A 22572-nucleotide genomic window follows, 5' to 3' on the forward strand; every position below is an offset into this window, starting at 1 on the left:
TACATCTTCACAGTGAATAGGTGATTAGTTGTAACTGTTCCATACATTTAATACTATTTTGATGTTTAATTATTTGTTATGTGCTCATTAACTAAAATGATCCAAATGGATATCTTGGCCATGGTCTATCATCAATATTAACTAGTTATCTAGTTAAGTAGTTAAAGTGTCTAATATAGTCCTTATCTATTTACCTTCATTCATTAATAGAAGATAATGTTAAATAAAGAAGTGCTCTGTGCCAACAGAGGTACCAACCGATTCACCAGTTTTTAAATAGTAGTCAACCATGCTAAGAGTCAAAACGTCCCAAACAACACAGCACCACCATTCACTTCATCGTCATACTCCTCATGCAATTACCTGACACCATTTCAGCCAATCAGAAAGAGCTTTGCAATGCCCTGCTTCACCAGAGGTGGATGTACACCTGTTCTAATTATAGACCTTAAGCGCTCATTAATGTCTTGATGTTTACCTCTGACCCCCACAGTGGTGGTCATCCTTCTCACGTCCCCTTCTTAGTCTCTCTTAGGGTGGTAGGGAGTGGGGTCAGAGGTCGGCCAAAACATCGGAACCACTCTGCCAAACATCAGCAACGACGTCAACATTCCTAACGCAGAAGACGAAGAGAGATGTGATATTGAATTTAAAGAAAGATTAGATGAAAGATAGGAGACATAGTTAAAGGTAGATAAACAACTAGACAAATAATGGCCCGCACATTGTCAACCCAGATGTATGCTGTATAGCTCAGCCTGCCCAGGGACTGCACCAACTGGTAGGCTGCTCTATTTATCATACATCTGGTTGGACACGCCCATGTGTGATGTCACTAGAGGGTAGATTTTAAAGTGACTTGTAATTGGCTGATCAACATCACACCTTTAAGAGTCGATAAACATGAGCTTAGCTTTAACGGTGGCGTTAGCCTGGTAACCTAGCAGCTAAATGTTAGGGGATGTGTAGCAGTAGTGTCAGCCTGGATACCTAGCAGCGGGCCGGCCCAGTACACCAGACTGTACTCCAGGAAGGAGTTCCCACTGCAGGGGAACTGGGTAGAGAAGGCCAGCGAGGGATTAAACACTGCCCCGCTCACACTACCACCTGGAACACACACAGCACAGATTAACACTGGCCCACACACACACACACACACACACACACACACACACACACGTGCATTTATCACATACAAAACAATTTTAAAACATACTATAAATGTAAATGGGGGAGGGGCATCTTCAAGGATGCTCCCTGATAATATTGCGATGAACACTGAACCTGACGTGTATGAGTCATACACTATCCTTATCCTACCCCGAACCAAAGCCCCAACCCTTGCAGAGCACATAAGCACCCTACCTGCGTACACAAGAGTGGTGACGACAGCCGCGATCGCGTTCACACGGTATTTCTGCTCAACCGCCTGCGTGCGGGAAATCACGGTCTGCACGCAGAAGGCGCCCGCGAACTCCACCGCGGCAGTGTGCAGCAGAGTCGCACGGATCTGGCTGATGCACCGGAAGCCGAGCAGCTTGTGTCGCAGGTGGAGGTCCGAGAGACCGAGACCCCACACCTGTGGCACCACCGCGCGAGCCACGCACGCCGCAGCGAACTGACACGCGACCCGTTGCAGGGCACACCTGCCCGCGAGCCTTTTGCTGCAGGCGCGCTCGAGCGCGCCGCAGGCGTTACAGAGCGCGCCGCCGAAGGTGAGCCCGTGTACCACGCACGCCAGGTAAGTGAGCGTCAGCGAGAGTCGCGGCTCCACGCGTCCTACCTCGGCCAACAGCTTGAGCTCATGGGTGCAACAGCAAAGCTGCAACGTGGATACAAACTCCACCGCGTACACCTCAAGCGCGGTTTCCGCGAGCAGTGTACTCTTCTTCAGCAGCCTGCGGGACGCCTCGCACAGCAGGACCACCCCGACGAGAACGCACACAGACACCGCCACGTCCCCGCTCGCCATCTCCACAACTCCCCGTGATGTCTGGGGGAGAAACTGATATCTGGTTCTCCTCCTTCGTTTGTTCCTTGTCCTCCGCGCTATCGGTGCCGATGCAACCGTCCCTGAGTTTAAATTGATGCTGGAGTGGCCAGGTCCTGCTCACATGCGGAAGTGGATCATCATCTCCCGACTCCTAGTCCTCCTCCTCCTCCTCCTCCTCCTCACAAATTCCACCGTCACCCCATAATCTAGCTTCTGCTGTCTTACTTCCTTCCTCTTCCATCACACATGATTCGGGTATTTGTACAGCGTTGCATTTTTTTGTTTCCTTCTTTCTTAAATAGGATAGCCTACAGGCACACATTTCACCTTTCTCTGTATTCTACCTCCGGCCTTATAGTATCCATAGCACATTAATAGCCTACACATCAGCCACAAACATAAGTGTTATCATGGTAAATGTCTGAAACCTACTTTAAAACAAATAATTTGAGATATGTTTTGTTTTATTTCCTGATAGAGCTTTGTAATGTTGACACATTGTTAATATTTTAGGACTGGTTACTTTGTGAATTGCTAGTTTTAGCAAAAGGTCTAACTCAGGGGTGTCAAACGTATGGCTCGGGCCTAACCCGGCCCGCAGTGTAATTTAATAATTAAACTGATACCAGGTGTTATTTTCAACTTTCCTCCATTTGTTATGTCCTAACAAGGACGAACCAACCCGGTCGTCTGAGGCATAGCCAGGGCCATGTACATTATCAAGGGAGAGACTGCATCTGTTCTTTTGTTATTTTTTTATTCACGTTGTCTTTCCTATAATACTCGTCTCAAACCTTTGGTTCGGTGAGAAGAGGGATCGACAGCCAAGGAGCGCGTCAGGAGACTGCTCCTCACCACCTACACTAAGACTATTCCATTTAAGTCTGTACCTGTGCTGTATTGGAATAAACCACCTATTCCACTCTCTGATCCAACCTGTCAAGCTTCCTTGATTTCCACTTCAAGAATTACTACTACGACGAAAAATACACAACGCATAGTCGAACAGTTTAGAAATAAGATGAAAACTAACACTATTCAATAATTCTATTCGGGCCGAATGAAATTATTGGACAGGATTATTTTCACAGAGCACTTGATTAATTAATTGCTGTCGGTTAAAAGAGAACTTCAACAAATATGACACAAATAAATATACTGCTACTACTACTTTCATTTAGAAACTTTTATTTTGAAACAAAAACCTTTATTTTGAAGCTGAGCTGCGGTGGCGCGAGGTTTGTGTTCAGAGGGAGAGTTTAAGAGATAGCTTACTAGTCTGATTTAAGGACAACAGTTCTTCACGTTCGCTACTATGTTTGTATTTTTACCAGGATTAAAATGCGGGATGACCGACCCCTACACACTCCACGATGGTAAATTAACGTTGCATAAAATGTAAACTTACTCGGACTGTCTCGCTTGATTATAGCTAAAAGCTAACCGATACATTGTAAACATTCCTTACAATTAAGTTTAATGACAACTAATAATGTCACCTGTCTCGTCACTCGTCGCATAATAGTTAGTTTGGCGTTAGTGTGTGTATATATAGTGTCCTAGCTGTATGACTGTTTAGCTGTTTAGATATCTGGTCGCATAATATGAATGGTCATTCTGTTCAGATGTTTCGAGATTATGTGGGTATGTTTTGCAGATCTGTCGTCAAAGCTTTGACTTGGTCTGGGATCTCGTGCGATGGAGACGTCTTCCAGAAACATGTTCGACTCCTTGAAAGATCACATATGGGACCGTAAGATCAGATCTCAATGTCTTTGAGTACGGCAGCTTTCTGATTGATCAACATCGCTTGGTGATCAATCAGATCATCCCCCCCCCCCCCATATTTTTAGTCTCTCCATAGTTTTTCTATGCCTCATTTGCCCCCCAAAAAATTCTCTCCATTTTCTATATCTCCTTTTTTCAATTTTTTACTCTCACCATAATTTTATTCTCCATCGTATTTTTCGACCTCATTTTTTTAATTGATTTATTCTTCATAATTTTTCTCTACCTCCTTTTGTCCCAAAAAATATGCTCCATTATTCTCTCCATAATTTTTCTATACCTCCTCTATGACACAATGTATGCAATGTGTCATACATGTGTTTCCTCGGTTTTTCAACAGACCTCGGGCAGCTCGACCCTGACTGGTTCAACATTCTCACGGTGAAAGCATCTGACGAAGAGAATGACCGAACCAGACAGAACCAACCGAGAACCGCTCACCAGGATGAGGGCTTCAAAACACCATTTGACAAGAACGCAGCAGACAGCCAACTGTTCTCCACCCCCAAGATATTTAGACACAGCAGGAGTTTACTATCCCCCGACACACAACATGATGGATCGTTTACTGAACAAGGTTATACACTTGTATACACATTTATTAGACATTTGTAAGATATTGTTTACATTGTGTAATAGGCATACATGGCAGTGATTAATATTCAGCATTCAGTCCATTTATTTTATCTACCAGTAGTGTTGATCTAGGGTTGCTGTGTTTACTGTCCTCTTAGGTAAGGAGCCGCTTCCATGGGCTGCTATGGGGTCAGGACTGCTGAGGTCGTCCACAGAACAGTAAGTCTGGATCACACTCAGATAAAAGGGGATAATTATTGACATTTTGGTATTTGATTTGCCATTCTTTTAGTAAATAATTTGCTCAATGTTACAATTTTTCTGTAAGAAATTCCAAATTAATTCCAAATGATAGGCAATTTATAGTAGAATACTTTTTTGGTCTTATTCTCTTTACATCCCGACATAAATCAATTAAAAAATGCTGTGACAAAAAATAATCTCATTGTTCACTCCATATTTGGCACATATTAGTAGGAACTCTGTTGTATTTCTGTCATGACGCTGTATTTCCTGCTCCAGTACCTCCGTTACAAAACTGTTCCAGAACAGAAACCATCGGAACCACTTTGGTAAGCTCACCTGTCACTGTGATGACATCGTCATCCTGTGGTTGTTCAGCACTTTGTCTATATTTGGTCAACATTCTGTTTTTCATTGGTGTCTTTCTCTCTGGTCTACTTCAGAACTACTGGACACACCCCAGCGAGCCTCGGTCAGTCTCTCTCTCTCTCTCTGTCTCTGTCTCTGTCGCTCTCTCCTCCTCTCCTCTCTAACCTCTGCTGAAGTTGTCCTTTAATGGAATTTATCCTCCCAGAACATGATGGAGAGTCTGGGGGCTCAGGTGAACCCTGACATGTCCTGGACCAGCTCTCTCAACACCCCACCTGCTGTCCCCTCGACCCTCATCCTGAGTAAGACCACCCACCAACTAACCACCTTGTTTTATGGACCTCTGAACCTTGAACCTTCTCCCCATGTGGTGTTTTACCCCAACTAGATAACAGTCCACACCTTTTACTAGGGTTTCAACAATTAAAGGTTGTATCAGTGATTCTAGGCCAAAACATAAATTATCACATTCATCTGATCTTTCCTCAAGATCCACTAGCTGCCCGCCCCATAAGCAGGCCGTCAAAAAAACGTGTCTCTGTAGGCAGCCTATGCTCCGATCTTACACAAAAACAAATGGTACTACCACTCAAAACCAAAATAAATAGTATTCCAACCAATCACTGACAAGGGGTTGGTGTTGTGGGGTTTTGCGCTGCGTTCGTGATAGTTTTTACTGGATGCACAAAAAGCGGAAAGGCGGGGCGAGCTGGCTCTGTTTGTTTGGCATTTGCTTCAAATACCAACAGAAGTGACGTTACCCAACATCGCTAATACAATCTTTAAGGAAAGCTCAAGAAATAATAATTATTATTATAAACATATTATACTTGACAAACATAGTTATGCCTTCTTTCTTATTTGCTATCTGATCTTTGCTTTATTCTGAATTTTGGTAGTATAATCTTGTGGTCGCTCTCATTTTAAATATTTTGAATATGATTACATTTAGTTTCTGTTCCTTATCTCTTCTGCAGCTAAAACAGAGGAGATGTCCCCTCTTGAAAGCACGTCTGAAGACAAAAATATTATTGTGAGTAGTATAGGGTTTTATAGCAACTATCTACCAAACTATCAAGACTAGTTTAATTCTGTAGTTGGCTGTTTTTGGAACCTTGTTCTAAATTTTCAAGAGTTCAACAATAACATTTTTGTCATTTGGAGTTTGTTGTTACGAGATGCTGATATCTACTATTGTTCTTTAGTTTGTCCGAAAGCTCTTCCCGTCTCTATCGGACGTATCTGGAGTCAACGTACTATTGCCCACCAAGAACCCCAAACCCAACACTCTGCAAAGTAAGCACTATTTACTGTTTTACATTTCAGATGATTTAAATGATGAACTAAAGTAGAAGCAGTATAAATATTACTGCCTTGATTTAATTTATTTATAGTGGGAGTGAGCTCTAGAACGACGTCAGGTTGGCCACATGAGCTTACATTAAATAACATGTTTCTATTGGCCTTCTGCAATCAGCTGTGGTCAGTGGTCGAGAGGCCAGCCAGGAGGCAATGTTGTCGGACTCCATGCATTCCTCCCTGGACCAGAGCGACGACCAGTGGAGGCTGACCCTCCCTGATGCCATCCACGACAGAGAGCTCCGTGACACGGTGGCTAGCGTCCTGGACGGCGCGGAAAACGTCCTCTCCATGTTCTTCACCAACAGCAGCTCGGCTCTCAGGCGGGTGAAAACCATGGAGCGGATCAAACGGAGGCAGAAGGAGCGGACTCACAGCGCCAGGAAGGTCTCCGTGGAAAGGCGTGCAGAGACTGCCGTGAAAACCGAGGGGGTTGAGAAGCTGGAGGGGACCGATCTCTGCCCCCCTGCCCCGTCTTCTCCCCGTCAGGGAGAGACTAGTGGGGGTGCTAGTGCAGTCAGTCAGTGGTCTCCAATCAGTCTGACGGAGATCACAGAGGCTGCTTTGGACGGTTCAGTGGACAATCCTGGAAAACAAAAAGAACCGGAATCCGGATATTCTACGGGAAAAACTGAATGCATGTTGGATCCTGCTAAAGTAATGGTGCCATTGTTGAATACAGCAGACTCTCTTTTTAGTAAGAAAAAAAGACAGTTTGTTTATAACATTCAGAGTCCACAACAACCTAGAGTGAAGGAAGAACACAAGAAAGCACAACAATCAAATCTCATCTCTGGTAAGTCTTTATCATGGACCAACTTTCAATAATTGATCTACTAATTCTGATACCGATAATTCTCTTCTCTGGTCAAATGTCTTTAACGTTAATAATCTAAAGGGTTAGGGTTTGTTTTTTAAATATTATGTAGATTACTATTAATGCATCAACGATATTCACATTTATCAAGCATTGCCTTTATTATTCTTCCTGAGATGTTTTGCACATCTGTGCCATCTGTGCTACATAATAACCTGAATGTTATAATGTCATGTTGTATTACAGAGCAAGAACCGTGTGTGCATCAGCAGGAGCCACCAGCTGATGTTCCACCCAGCATCCAGGACTCTTTGGCTTTGGCGGGACGTGGTCCAGTTCCTTCTGCAGCGACGGGGACCACCCAGGATCTGGACATGTCCCAGCTCTGCAAAGCCTTAGACCAGGATTTCACTCAAATGACAGAGGTTGTAAAAAATCCACAAGACCTCTTCTCCCCCTCTAAATGTCTGTTACTGGTCAAGGAAAGGAACAAGAAAATATTAACCAATGGTGAGGCGAGCTGGAGGGATACTGGCTGTCCCCACACCGATAAAGGGCCGGAGCTGACGGGCGATCAGAGCAACTCCTACGTAGTGCCTAACTGTATCCTGTCTTGTGCTACCGATCTCCCAAAACTGTCCCGAACGTCTTCCACTCTTCCCTCCATAGTTCATAAGCAATTGTTCCATGGCACAAACTCAAAAGGGACCGAACGGAGGCTTGCTCCCTTTACCCCGCTAAGCAAAGAGAAGGAAAGGAGTCTTCGTGACGAAATGGAGGAGGATCCAACCGAGTTAAATCAGTCTGTCCAATCCCACTCGATATCGGGCATTGGACCAATGATTGAAGAGTCGATCAGGCCACAAGGAGACCTTGGTGGAGATGTTTATACTGATGGCTATAATAAAGGTCAGACCACTATGACGGAGCAATACGGGTTAGGATTTCATCCTTCCACGAGTCGGGTTGGGTCATCCGGATTCAAAACGGCTTCAAATAAGGGGATTCCAATTTCTTCAGTGAATCTGAAAAGAGCCAGGGATATCTTTAAAGACGTTGAGGAGGAAAGCTTTGCAAATGTTCCACTCACCAGAAATGACAACACCACAAGGAACAAAATCACTAGGAGTGACATGAACAAGTCTATCATATGTGATGTCTCTGTTTTAGCCATTCCAGCCATTCCAGCCTCAGCCCTAGCCTCCGTCCCAGCAGTTTTAGGTGAGAAAAGTGTGGATAATCAACACCGTTTGACTGCGTCACAGAAAGCCGATGTCACAGAGCTGTGTAGCCTTTTAGAGGAAACACACACCCAGTTTGATTTCACTCCGTTCAAACATGCAAACCTGAACATAGTTCCTCAAGAAGTGGATCTCTCCCCCAAAGCAACAGATGCAGAATTAGACCCAGACTTTCTTGCCGGTATAGATTTTGATGACAGTTTTAGCTCTGATGCTGAAAAGCATCTCAATGAAAACTTCCAAATTCCTCTAGGAAGCAGCAACCACATGGTTTCAACTTTAGACAATGAATCAGTTTTTCTATTGAAAAAGAATGAAACATCCACCCCTTTCAACGTATCCAACACCACCAAACGAAAAGCCACTCTCAAAGCCCTTGATGTGTCAAATGGGCTTGAAAATAATATCACTAGTTACACTGAAACACCCAATCATCAGGAGAAATATCCTTTGAAGTGTAACCTGGGCTTTCAAACCGCTGGTGGTAAGTCCTTCAGTGTTTCAAAGAAGTGTTTGCGTAAAGCCAAAGCCTTGTTTTCAGACCTGGAAGACAGTTATTTACCATTCACAGATATTGCTGACAGCTCCTGTCATGTATCGGTAAACAGTGGCACCGCTTCCACTCACCAACAGATACCTGACTATAACACGCCCAAGAGTGCTTCTGTGGTGGGAACTAGCAAAAATCTCTGTCCTGAATTCACGGATTCAAACACAGTAAACCGCAGTAAAAAGGTCTCCATCACTGTAACAGAATCGTGTTTTTGTCCAGGCATCTTAAGTGATAAACCAACAGCTGAAAAACTTGGATGTGAGAGTAGTAAACTTCATATGACTAAAGTTGGTGAACTGAAGGGTGGTTTCTCAACGGCCAGTGGGAGAGGGATTACCATATCAGCAAAAGCTGTCCAAGCAGCGAGTAGTTTCTTCAGCGATTTGGATGCTATAGAAAACCAGGATGGTGCTCCACCTCAACAACGGAAGTGTAATGACGTAGACAACACTGTAACAGGCAACGAAAAAGAAAGCGACTGCAGCTTTAAAAAGGAAACTTTCACAGAACCTGAGCAGAAGTATGGTGAAATAGCAAGCACTAGTGTCGTGCCTTCTGCATACTTGGCCACAAAGAACGATGATGACAATCAAACTTATAACGGTGGTTTCAAGAAACCAATGGTGAATGATGTTGTTTCTATCCCCAGGAGAGCACCTCTGAAGGAGCAGTCTGGGTCGTTCTCCTCAGGCTCTGCAACGCTGGTTGTTGGATCTTACTGTCACGGTGGTTTCTCCACAGCAAGTGGGAAGAAAGTTTCTGTGACTGGTGAAGCACTGGCAAAAGCCAAAACTCTTCTGAATGAATGTGATTTGGTAGAAGAAGAAAAACTAAACAATGATGCTTCGACTGCACTCTCTCTTCCCGGACCATCTCCAAAAAATTATTGTTTTAAGCCGGGTGCTTTAAGAAGGTCCGCTTTGACAGCGAAGTCTTCTTGCCCTTCCTCGTCAGAGAATGTTGGCCCCAGTGTGGTCAGTGAGTCGGGCAGTGCTAGAGGTTTCTCTACGGCCAGTGGGAACATGGTGTCAGTGTCTGACAAGGCACTGACCAAAGCCAGGTCTCTGCTGAACGAGAATTCAACTGACCAAGAAAAACAACAAGCTGCTCCAACAGCCAACCATGTGGGCCATTCTCCGAATCCGATTCCACTGAAACCAAGGGGTGGATTTCAGACCGCCAGTGGTAAAGGAGTGGCCATTTCAGTTGCCGCTCTCCAAAAGGCCAAAGCAATGATGAGCGAATGCGCTGCCCCTATGGAGGCCCCCGTACCTTTCAATGGGACGACCAAAGCTCCACCTCTAAGACCTGGCAGTGGTTTTCACGCAGCCAGTGGTAAACCCGTACAGGTCTCGTCGGAGGCCCTGCAGAAGGCTAAATCACTCTTTGACGACTTAAGTTGCGACGCCGAGACCGTTGCACCCTCAAAGGCAATGATAACTGAAGAAAAATCCAGAGAATGTCCAAGGAATCTTGACGGAATGAAGTTTAGCTTCACCACTGCAAAGGGCGCAATAGTCCAGGTCTCCGAGGACAATCTTTTAAAGGCGAGGAACCGTTTGAATGTAGAAGAAGAGGGTGTTTGTTTTATGTCTGGTGCTAGCTCTCACTTGGAGGATAAAAATGAGCTAGAGATGCTAGATGTTAAGACAACATTATTGAACATGGATAAGGTGAGAAGTGAGAAGCAAATTACTCCCAGAGAAAGGAATACTTTCATTTCTACGAGTGAACATCTGGAGAGTGCTGATACGAGTGCTACAGTGGACGGTCTGATACTGGCTGTAGAGAGAGCTGCCATGTCAGAAAAGATGACGGTCAAATCATATGGTCCGGTCAATAGAGCGGTAGAAACCCACAAAGCAACAGGGAAGAGATCCATAGATGATGCAGATTTGACTGGTGAGTGACGACGTAACTCAACATTTGAAAACATATTGCATATATTGCTTTTTAGTTGATTATTGAATTGAATAGAATTATTAAGAATTGAAGCACCTAAGCTTTTTCTTGTTTCCTTTCTTCTTATTAATAAAATATAGTTTCATACGGTACATTTACAAATATCTCTTCACTGTTCCAGACCAACCTCCACTAAAGAGGAGGTTATTGGAAGAGTTTGATCGTGCTGTGGATGGGGATAGGGCAAGGACCCTGCTGCCTGCTAAAAGCTCTCCCCACGGTAAAGTAACACACCATGATTCTAGTTCCCCACGGTAAAGTAACACACTATGTTCCCAGGTCCCAGTTGTTAAGTAACACACTACGATCCCAGATCCCCATGGTAATGTAACACACTAACATCTAAGGTCCAAATGGTAATGTAATACCCTACCATCTCAGGTTTCCATGGTAATGTAACACACTAACATCTATGGTCCAGATGGTAATGTAATACCCTACCATCTCAGGTTTCCATGGTAATGTAACACACTAACATCTATGGTCCAGATGGTAATGTAATACCCTACCATCTCAGGTTTCCATGGTAATGTAACACACTAACATCTATGGTCCAGATGGTAATGTAATACCCTACCATCTCAGGTTTCCAAGGTAATGTAACACACTAACATCTATGGTCCAGATGGTAATGTAATACCCTACCATCTCAGGTTTCCATGGTAATGTAACACTTTACGACCCAATTTATGTAAAAAAACATATTCTAAGTTAGGTGGAAAAAAATGGTAATGGCTGTACTGAACCTGCCGAGTTCTCTCCCTGTCATTCAACTTGGGGTTTAGCACCCAAATGGTTGGCTCCAGGGCACCACGGCAACGGTTGCAACTGTTACTAGGGAGCCTCTGGTTGCCCCACTTGGCCAGCTCGTCTTTTTGTCTTGTTACTTTAGACCAAAATGTAGGCCTAATTAAACAAACATTTCATTATCCAAATGGGCAGCATAGATGTATAAATTGTATAAGTATGTACGTATATATGTATAATTTATATTGCTCCAATATTTAAAACATGAAATCATTTTCATTAAAAGTCAGGGCAGATTTTTTAAGATTTGTGTGGAGTCCTAGATTAAAAATACTGGGGAAGACTTTTATTTTTTAAACTGGCATGTTCGACCTCTACTGGACATCTGGCCTATACTCGCCTCCTTACTTTGATTTGTTTTTTACCTGATGAAGGTGTTCTTAAAGACAGGAGGGTTTTCAAGTACAAGGTTTCTCTGGAGCCACACCTCACCGGGCCACACAGGTACGTCTTAAAGAGTGGCAACTGACTGAAGTAGCTCCTTTATTATAGCAATCGCTTGGACGTATGCGTCTTCTATACAGAAAGGCTTTGTATGTGTGTGGTATTTAGAAAACTCTTAGAAATGTTATATATCTGCTGTAAAAAAATTTTGCTCCCTGTTGTCAGAGATGGGAAGAGCTACGTGACCCTCCCCCATCAGAAGCCCCCCCCAGACCCGGCGTCGGTGCCTCCTACCTCCCCTCATCCCCTGGCCTCGGGCTCCAGAGCTCCGGTGTTCGTCCCTCCGTTCCTCAAGAGGAAGAGAACCGACAACCCTCAGACCAACCCGGACCCCCATGGCAAGACCAGGACCAGGACCCCCGCTGTGTTCATCCCTCCCTTCAAGAAACCACTACAACCACAACCCCCCACTCCTCTTCCTCCCCCTCCTTTCTCACCGACACTGGCTGAATCCAGCCTCCGACCGGCTACCATAGCGACTAAAAGTCCTGCGATGGTAACTGAGACCCACAGAGAAGGAGAAGGGAGCAGTTGTCATGACGACGAGGCAGATGGAGTCCCAGGGGAGTCTGCTGTCATGGCCTGTGACCCGGCAACTAAAAACCAGGGTAACCTGACCCCATTTTCTTTTAACCTTTGGATTAATGTTTGACATTTCCACTGTCCCCATAGCAAAATAATAAATATCTATATCAGTGGCCCAACTTAAGGTTTCAACAATAAACCCAATCAACTTTGGCCTGCGACAACAATTTCCCAGTGAACGTATCCTCATCGCACCACACAAGTGATTCTAGATTCTCTAGTTCTAATGGTAGCTCATGGCTACTAATCAATAGACAGTCTGTTCATATATATATTACCTTAATGAGACCTTTAAATGTATAAATAAATGCATCAGAATTATACGGTCAATAATCAATAGTCAGCCAGCATCTCCCATGTATCTGCTTACTAGGCAGGTGCTCTTAAGACCTTGAATAGGAAGGGATTGTAAGCATGTTTTAGTTTTATTGATTTAGCTCTACGTGCATTTTCTGTATGGGCACTTTGAGACTGCTCAAATTAACTTTATAAATACAATAAATCATTGTTACTACCAGATGTGGAGCAGGACCCCATGGACCCTGAGGACCTCCGTGACCTCCGTCTGGCTAGGGACCTCCAGGACATGAGGCTCAGGAAGAAGAGGCGCCAGACCGTTCGCCCGCTCCCTGGGAGTCTGTACCTCGCCAAGACCTCGGGCGTGGCGAGGATCCCTCTACGGGCCGCCGTCTGCGGGCTTCCCCCCGGCCGCCATTCCCCCCAGCAGGTACCACTGCTACACTACTGGCACCAGGGTTCATCGTGGTTTAATGGCTGGTTAAAAGTAAACAGTGGCTTCCTTCCTCTTAATAGTAAAGAATTAGTAATTAACAAAATGGCAACAATAAGCTATGAAAGTACATTTTATAGTTTCTTATTTCAGGTTTTTGTTGTTGGTTTTTACCTAATTAATTGACTTGCATATTTATTCATATTTATACGTTTGGAAGTAATATGATGTGCCAGAAACAATTTATATTATTCCTTATGTGGATTTGTATTTAATATTATGTTATTATATATATAATATTATTATGACATCTATATTATTTAGTCATTTTAGACGCTTCTTCCAAAGCGACTGACAGTGTGTGATTTCAGTGTGGTTTAAAACCAACTACCTTTACCGCTGGTCCGACCCCCCCACTCACTCGTTGATGTCTGCATCCATCTTTTCCCTTCCAGCTGTACGAACATGGCGTCCACCAGCCGGTGTGGGCGGTGACGGCGGAAAACGCTGAGTCGTTCCGGCTCTCCTTCCGGCGGTTCTTCAGGTGGGGAGCGCTCGGTGAGCAGGGTGGAGTCCAGCTGGCGGACGGAGGCTGGCTGGTCCCCCGGGACGACTGGACCCTGGGCAAGGAGGAGTTCTACAGGTAACGCACCCCTACTCGACCTCGGACCCTAATTGTCGAACTAGAATGTTGTGATTCACATACGTTCACTTCACATTGTTATTATGGGCAGAAGTTGCTTTAGATTAGGCTTAAAATTATGTGTGGGGAAGAGGATGAAGTTTAGGGTCACAAGGATTTGCAGACCTTGAAAAAAGGGTCAAAGCCACAGGCCCATAAAGGTTGAGAACCAAAGCAATAGAAGACTTTCCCTAACCCTGTTTCTGTTGTCTTGGGTGCCCAGGGCTCTGTGTGACAGCCCAGGGGTTGACGTGAAGCTGCTAAGCCAGGAGTGGGTGTACAACCACTACCGCTGGGTAGTCTGGAAGCTGGCCTCCATGGAGAGATCCTTCCCTGCCACCATGGCTAGCCGTTGGCTGAACCCAGAACAGATTCTCCTCCAGCTCAAATACCGGTATGCTACGCTTTGATGCTAACTTCTAAACAGCCTATGGCAAATTGGCTGTCACATTTTAAAAACATAAGCCTTTTTTAGAAATGCTTAACCCTTTCAGAAAGAAAAAGTATAAGAAGAAAAAGTTTTTGCACCCTGATTTGAATTTGTACAAGGCCTGGGCAATAAAACAATTAATTATCATATTGTGATAGACTTTTGATCAATATCAATATAAAACATGTTCAGTATATATCGATAAGAGACTGGACCACCGAACATTTACCCCAATGTCTTACTCAGTACCTTTAGTAGTCTAACCTCTAGGGTGTGTGTTGTTCTGTCCCAGCTACGACGTGGAGGTCGACCACAGCCGGCGCCCGGCCTTGAGGAAGATCACGGAGCGGGACGACACGGCCGCCAAGACCCTGGTCCTGTGTGTCTGTGGGGAGGTCCGCCCGGGACCGGACCCCCGAGCCTCCAATGAACCGGCCGGCCAGCAGACCCCCAAGACCGAGTCCTATGCCCCTCCCCCGGGCATGGTGTGGCTGACGGACGGCTGGTACGCCATCAAAGCCCAGCTGGACCCCCCGCTGACGGCCATGCTTCAGCGCGGGGTTCTGGAGCCGGGAGGGAAGCTGGTGGTTTATGGAGCGGAGCTGGTGGGGTCCCAAGATGGCTGCTCCCCCCTGGAGGCCCCCGAGGGCCTCATGTTGAAGGTACCGTGGGGAGGAAGGGGAGTGTAGAGGTTAGGGGGTTTGACTGACGGATGACGAATCTGCAATGCCCTCAGTCCTCCTGTAGTCATCTTAGAGCCTGATGTCCTACCCCCGACCTGCTCTTTAGCAGGCACCTTCATCCGTCATTAAACTAGTAATTATTAATTGGAGTTAATAGACTAAGTAAATATGCACCCTATGACTAGAGACATCAACATGTTCTTATTACATGTAAAAAAAATAATAAAAAAAAACGTTCTCATTATTAGTTTTTGTCGGTTTTACCGTTATTTGTCGGGCCGAATTGATGCCAAAGTATCCGGGGATCTTAATTCACCTTGTTCGTAATCAAAACAGTAGTAACCAGTGGTTTGTTGGTTGTAATGGAGTTCACATGGAGTTCAAGTTCTTCCTCCTTGAGTTGGACCGAAGACGATGAAGATGTGGTGTTTTCCTCCAGATTGGGGCCAACAGCTGCAGACGGGCCCGTTGGGACGCTAAGCTGGGCTTCCACCGTGACCCCCGACCCTTCCTGCTGCCCCTGTCCTCTCTGTACAGCACCGGGGGGGCGGTCGGCTGCGTAGACCTTCTCATAATCAGGAGCTACCCCATCCTGGTGGGTTCCTGTTCCCGCCTTGTCAGGTTCTGTCAGATAGCTACAGAACACAGCATACCTGAAACACTAGTTAGCGATGCAACCGATGTAGTGTGATTGGATGTTTTGGATAGTGGATATTTTAAATTTTTGTTTATACATGTAATTCTTCTTACTTGTTCTTTCTGTTACAAAGCCACAGTTTCATGCGATTAATTAGGTGTCATTCTGTCAGATAGCTACAGAAGCTTGCACACCTGAAACACCAGTTAGCGATGCAACTGATGGCGATTGGATAATTGCTAGGATTACTTGAATTTTCAAAGGGAGAAACAATCAAGTCAACAGTCAAGATGATTAGGACTTACCTGTTCCGATTCTCTCCAGTTCTCTTTTTTTACATTTACGTTTACTCTTACTATTCATGTTGTATCAATTGATTATTTTCAGTACATTTTACGTTTTGTATTTTAACCTTAATTAAGTAATTTATTTTATCTCTTTCTGTTACTGTCCTGTACTTTCTGTACCAACATTTCCTTTCTAGGATTAATAAAAAATACTATCTTAGCTTGTCTAAATCTTGGCCTCCAGCCAAGTATAGAAAATATTCTAATTCAAGATATATTTGGCATCTGGTGGTGTCAGTGTATTGGTGGTATCAATTATACAAACATTTGTATCATTTATAATCATAAAGAAATCCAAACAAACATTATTTATTTTTCAGTGGATGGAGAAGAAGCAAGATGGCGGCTTTGTCTTCCGTAGCGGGCGAGCAGAAGAGCGCGAGGTTCGGAGGTTCGACGACCACAACAATAAAACCATGGAGGCCCTTTACGCCAAGATCCAGGCTGACATCCAGAGAGAGGACAAAGGTACTGCTAGGGCTGGGAACCATACCCAAATACTCCTTAGGTACCGACTGAAACATTTTGGTACGACCAAGAAATAAAACTCGTCCCAATGTATGGTACTGGTATTTGGTTTTGAATGAGAACTGGTATAAAAGGGTCATACTAAAAACCCTGACTTCTTGTTGGCCTCACGTTAGGTTAGTTTGCCACACAGTAGCCTAGTTAACTGCATGCTAGTGCTACTAGTAAACTGGAGTGCATGTTGTACCACAATATGCACATATTATCTTGCATGTGTGATGGAGAGGTTCAAATTAAAATCGTCTGGACTGGACTTCTTGGGGAGTGTATGGGACTATGGATTTATTGGTTTCCCTGGTGTGGTCTTGGGCTGTAGGAGTGGAGGGGACTATAGTTGTATTGGTTTTCCTGGTTAAGTCCTCGGGTGTTTGGGACTGGTTGTATTGGTTTTCCTGGAGTGGTCGTAGGGGATACGTTCTGACTGGTTGGGGGTCTTACAGGTAAGGACCCGTCGGGTAGGAGGAGGAGGACTCTGAGGCAGAAAGACGTGGAGAAGCTGAGAGATGGAGAGGAGCTTTATGAAGCGGTTGAGAATGACCCTGCTTACCTGGAGGTAGACACGCACGCACGCACGCACAGATATGCACGCACAGACACGCTCACACAGGTTAGGCGATGACATTAATACAGAGATACATTTCCTGGGATTGATTAGGTACATGTCATCCCCTGATGCTCTCCTCTCCTTACTGCTCTCCGCTCATCCTCTCCTCTCCTCCTATCCTCTCCTCACCTCTGTCATGTCAGGCGTGTTTGAGTGATCAGCAGCTGGAGGTCCTACAGAGCTATCGGCGCTCCGTGCTGGAGAAGAGGCAGGCTGGGCTACAGGAGCGCTGCCGACGTGCCCTGGAGCAAGCCCAGGAGAGCCAGGGAGGCTGTCCCCGACGAGACGTCACACCAGTCTGGAAGCTGTGTGTAGTGGACGCCCGGGCGCCGCCTGGCGACTCTGGTGGGTTTGCAATATTTGAACTTCAATGGCTACCTCGCACCAGTCTAACTCCTTCATATTCAAACCTTTATAACTTTTGAATGAAATATCATTGTAAACCAGGACCTCAGAAATTGCATGATAAGAGGAGTCAAACTAGCTTCTGAGATCCTAACTGAAGAAAAAATGTATTTGGTTCTTACTACTGAATGAAAAATTCTTCCCTTTGACTAAGAAGGGTGGTCAGTCATTCTGCATCCACCTACCTTGAACCACCTTTATGCTGTTAGAGGAACTACAGGAACTAGCTGCTATTTTCGACGTGAACCACCAAAAGCCTGTTTAAGGAACTACATGTTATTTTCACCATGAAATACGTAAAGGCCGTTGGTTTGAAATAAATCCTAGTCTCTGTTGTGAACCACCTAAAGGCCGTTGAAGGAAGGGTGCTTTATTATGGGATGTTTCCGTTCCCCCAGTCTACATGTTGAACGTGTGGAGGCCACCAGCTGACCTGCAGGCTCAGCTGAAGGAGGGTGCTCGTTACCGCGTCTACAACCTCTCCGTCACCACTGGCAAAAACCGCAACCCCGGGGCGTCTGTCCAGCTGACCGCCACCAGCAAGACACACTTCCAGGAAATACAGGTACCCCAATGCCCAAATAAGCAATCTTGTTCAAGTCCAATTTGAATTCATTCAGTATATTTTAAGCTATTTTAATGCATCTTAAAAATTATAAATACCAAATCTTCCCTTTTTTAAAGCTACAAAAGTGAAAGCTGAAAATGTACCTAGCATAGAGCTTTTACGTGACGCTTTTACTTTAACTTAGTGCTATTAAAGTTAGACAAAAAACATAGTGATTCTTATGTTGTGCTTTTACATCTTTAACAGAGAAAACATCACTAGCATACATAGTGAGTATTTACTTGACCCCTCATGGTGCTAACCATACTGCTGGTGATCCAGGTGGGCCAGGATTGGCTGTCAGATCATTTCCAGGCGCGTCAGTCGGTCCACTTCCAGGAGCTCCAACGTCCAGAGGTCCAGACCCCCTGTGGGGAGGTGGACCTGGTGGGGTACGTCGTCTCCACCGCAGACACACACGGTAGGACCCCAACTTCACCATACTGGCGTCTGCTAATTGACTAAATCTAAATGTTTTGTTTTGTTTATTTGGTTTTGTTTTCACGTGCAAACAATGTTCTTTCAGATGAAACAATCATGCATATATTCATCTGTTCGTATTACATCCCGGGGGGGGGGGGGGGGTGAAGAAGAACCTTTCGTTCCCCCCTAGGTTCTGAATACGATACTCAATGTTCACAGTCTATCTTTTCCTACAGCAAGAAACCCTGAAAAGCATGTCTGCTTAATAGCTACATTTACATTACATTTAGGGCTTTTAGCAGACAATTTTATCCAAAGCAACGGTTTGTTGGCCATTAACCAACAACGGTTAATACACATTGACACACCGACGGCAGAGACAACCATGCAAGGCAACAGCCAGCTCGTTGGGAGCAGTTTTAGTGTCAAGTGTCTTGCTCCGGGACACATAGACACTCAGCTAAGAGGAGCCGGGGATCGAACTAGCAACCATCCGTTTACAAGTCAACCTGCTCTACCTCCTGAGCTAAGCCAACCCACTGGACTAAATGGTAATGCTAAATATGAACTGTTTCAACATGCCTTAATGTTCCTGTGTGAACCCCAGGGAGCTCCCCAGTGGTGTACCTGGTGGACGGGGACCTGAACCTGGTGAAGGTTCGCTGTTTCTCCTCCCTGGTCCAGTGGGGTCTGGAGGAGCTGCTGAGGCCCACCACGCTGCTGGCGCTGAGCAACCTGCAGCTCAACGCCCGGCGCGCCACGCCACTTCCTGTCCTGTATGCCGGCGACCTCACCTCCTTCTCCTCCAACCCCCGCGAACCCCACCTGCAGAGCGCCCTCGCACAGCTGAGGACGCAGACCCGGGTATGACCCATGTGTTACAGTGTCATACGTTATCAATTGCTTTCTATGCTTTATCAATAGTTTAATGTCACCATCGATCTTGGATCCATTATCAATATCTTTGCGTCAGGCATGCCGGATGATTACAGACAATTTCATATAATTCTGTAATAATGGGATTGCTGCCCATGGGGAGCACTCTGCCTTGGTGTTTGAAGCGTGCTGCTGTAGAGACCATATGAGTATAGTAACCATGCCTTCCTCCAGGCTCAGGACGGGTTCCTCCAGCGAGCCCAGGAGACACTCAGCTGCTGGAACAAGGGAGAGGACGCAGCCGTGGGCTCTTCTCCCTGGTCGGATCGGCCAAGAACCCCGGCTGTTCCAACAGCCCCGGGTAGACCAAGCCCTGCAGTCTGCGTGAGTCATTTTTATGAAGTCTTTCCTTAAAGGCTGAATCCTACTACTGTGTTGAAAATCCGCCATAAGTATGGCGTGGCTTGGGTGATTCTGACCATATATCAATTGAATATGGATATAACCTGTCTTTATGATGTTAATTTCTATACCATCTGATGGTACTCCATATCTAATTAATCTGTGATGGTGTGTGTGTGGCAGATGACTCCCCATCAGCCAACCAGGCACTCCTCTACCTCATCCTCCACCCCCCAGACCAGCAACCCTCCTCCTTCCCCGACTAGCGACCCTAAGACCTTGCGTCGCAGGAGAGCTCTGGACTATCTGTCTCGCATGCCTTCACCACCACCCCTTGGCCCCCTGGGAAGTCTGGCATCACCGGCCTGCGTCAAAAAGACCTTCAACCCCCCACGCAGGTCCACAACGCCGGCCGCTGTTGTAACAACGAGACACGTGGTCGCCGTGGCAACCACAACCCCGGCTCGACAGACCACAGGTCGGACGATGAAGGAGCAGGAGCAGGAGGAAGAGTGGGAGAACGATGAAGGACTAGCACTGATTGACACGCAGGCCCTGCATGGTGGAGGTGTGGCCTCCTGACCAGTAGGGGGCAGCACTCCGGTCGTTCCACTTTCATGTAAGACCTGTTGGAAAAGCTTGTTTTGTTCTTGTTGCACTGGACTGGACTCATTGACAGTGAACTGACGATGAGAGTGAATGCCACTCACTGCATGGAGGACCCAAACTTTTTAAAGTAGTTATCAATCGATAAATCAGGAGATGAGTAGCTATAAATCACCTCTGTTGGTGTAAACATTTGAATGTTTATGCCTTAATTTTGTAAAATTTATGTATATGAATATATATATATATATATTTTGGTAAATGAAAAAAATAAAAATAAAACATGGCATATTGGTCGAGTACATTTGTATTATTATGAATGGACAGGTGCAGGATATTCTAGTTGCTAGGGTGTTTGAGTCCCAGCTGAAAGGTTAAGGGGTTTGATTCCCCAATGTCCACAATCTCACTTCTATCTTACACCAATTTAGAACTTTTAATAATTGTACCTAAATGTTTTCTCACGTCTGGTTTATTGTTACATTTCTCAGCCTACAGCGGGTCCAAAATACTGCCCCACACCCCTGTCTTATTGTCACTTCACTGGCTGCCAGTGAAATAAAGGTGTATATTAGAATACATCTAATGGATTTCAAAGCTTTTCTTCCCCCAACTTAATTTCCAAACGTTTCTCCCCTCAGAAGCTTGCCCCCTTACACCTTGGATCTTCTTGTTCCTGTTTGTCCCTCATGCCAGACTTAGTTTAGTTTTTTGTTAACAGGGACCATGTATAGAACAGGTTCTATACCAGGGTTAGCTAAGCAGCTAATTTGCACCTGTGGTCCCTGGGCAGGAAGTTCAAAGCACTATAAAAACATACTAGACATTACAGACAATTGTTAAAAACAGATAACAACAACATCAACAACATTACAGTAAAAAAAAAACATACAAAATACATTTGGTGTTATAGATATATACAGAGATCAATGATCGCAAGATTGATTCTCTTTCAGCCATGTCTTCAGAGACTTTTTAAAGCTATTAAGACTACAGTCTCTAATATGGAGTGGGATTGAGTTCCATTTTCCAGTTGCTTGGTATGAGAATGCTGATTGCCCAAAAGTGGTCTTCTTAAATTTGGTGAAACAATCACCTCTCATAGCAGCCCTAGATACCTGTACATTGTCCCTGCAGAATGACACAATGACTTAAAACCAGAGGTGCCTGTCTGGCCACCTTCTCTGTGGAGCCGCCTTCCCCTGTATTTTGAGGGCTAAAAAAATAATGTTATAATAATAACCCACTTGTTCAGACAGGTTTTTTTTTTAATCAATACTGGGGTTCTCTTTTCTTTCCTCTTGTTTTTAGGCAAGGCAAGGCAACTTTATTTATATAGCACTTTTCATACACAAGGCAGACTCAAAGTGCTTCACATATAAACATTGTCATACAATAAAAGAAAATATATAAGTAAAAAGTAAAATAGATAAAAAATAAAGGCAAAGTTTAAAAAAACATTTTAGAAAGGTAGAGTTAAAAAATGCATTTTAGAAAGTGAGAAAATAAAGGCAAAGTTACTAATAAAATAAAAAAAATAGAAGCATTGTAGATTTAAGATTTAGCAGAAAGCTAAAGCAAACATAAAAGTCTTCAGTCTTGTTTTAAAAGCTGTCGGAGTTGGGGCAAGTCTTAAATCCTCAGGGAGTTTATTTGTTGCATAGTAACTAAATCCTGCTTCCCCATGTTTCGTGTTGACTCTGGGGATATTTAACAGATTGGTCTCAGAGGATCTTAGTGGCCTAGAAGGCTTATGTAGTGGAAGCATATCAGTTAAATACCACTATATGTGTCTGTTCCTGTTTTTTTCATTGTTTTACATTATGGTTTTGTGAATCATCTTTTTTGTGATACATCCTTTCTGTTAAGCGCTTT

The 22572-nt window shown here is 44.7% G+C and overlaps 3 protein-coding genes across 3 annotated transcripts; 2 read left to right on the forward strand and 1 right to left on the reverse strand.

Moving 5' to 3' along the window:
* Positions 1–508: 508 nt before the first annotated feature.
* aqp11 (aquaporin 11) lies at positions 509–1972 on the reverse strand (the record flags this gene model as incomplete). Its single annotated transcript, XM_084466361.1, is given in 4 exon segments — positions 509–532; positions 534–613; positions 991–1107; positions 1366–1972. Coding segments are annotated over 4 exon segments (828 nt in total).
* Positions 1973–3237: 1265 nt separating this feature from the next.
* On the forward strand, positions 3238–9921 carry LOC311341533 (uncharacterized protein; the record flags this gene model as incomplete). The annotated part of the gene is made up of 12 exons (XM_084466362.1): positions 3238–3369; positions 3651–3746; positions 4122–4358; positions 4516–4576; positions 4880–4929; positions 5044–5072; positions 5175–5271; positions 5947–6002; positions 6175–6265; positions 6447–7124; positions 7392–9683; positions 9836–9921. Exons 2-12 carry the CDS (start codon positions 3692–3694, stop codon positions 9919–9921), a joined length of 3732 nt encoding a protein of 1243 aa, XP_084322488.1. The 5' UTR covers positions 3238–3369; positions 3651–3691.
* Positions 9844–20954, forward strand: LOC311342038 (breast cancer type 2 susceptibility protein-like). Its single transcript, XM_084466850.1, has 17 exons — positions 9844–10841; positions 11023–11121; positions 12083–12152; positions 12318–12760; positions 13256–13464; positions 13923–14110; positions 14373–14543; positions 14872–15241; positions 15702–15857; positions 16567–16714; positions 17215–17327; positions 17522–17723; positions 18182–18348; positions 18673–18811; positions 19421–19677; positions 19924–20073; positions 20275–20954. The coding sequence occupies exons 1-17, from the start codon at positions 9962–9964 to the stop codon at positions 20671–20673; spliced, it is 4161 nt and encodes a 1386-aa protein (XP_084322976.1). The 5' UTR covers positions 9844–9961; the 3' UTR covers positions 20674–20954.
* Positions 20955–22572: the final 1618 nt, after the last annotated feature.

This window comes from Micromesistius poutassou (assembly GCF_964030765.1).
Source record: "Micromesistius poutassou genome assembly, chromosome: 4".
NCBI classification, from domain to species: Eukaryota; Metazoa; Chordata; class Actinopteri; order Gadiformes; family Gadidae; genus Micromesistius; species Micromesistius poutassou.

Excerpts from the sequence above, each read along its gene's own strand:
- LOC311342038 (XM_084466850.1), top strand. The coding sequence starts at position 9,962 with ATGGTGTCAGTGTCTGACAAGGCACTGACCAAAGCCAGGTCTCTGCTG. Across the intron at positions 11,122-12,082 it reads TGCTAAAAGCTCTCCCCACG|GTGTTCTTAAAGACAGGAGG; the intron begins GTAAAGTAACAC and ends TACCTGATGAAG. Across the intron at positions 15,242-15,701 it reads CCGAGGGCCTCATGTTGAAG|ATTGGGGCCAACAGCTGCAG; the intron begins GTACCGTGGGGA and ends GTTTTCCTCCAG.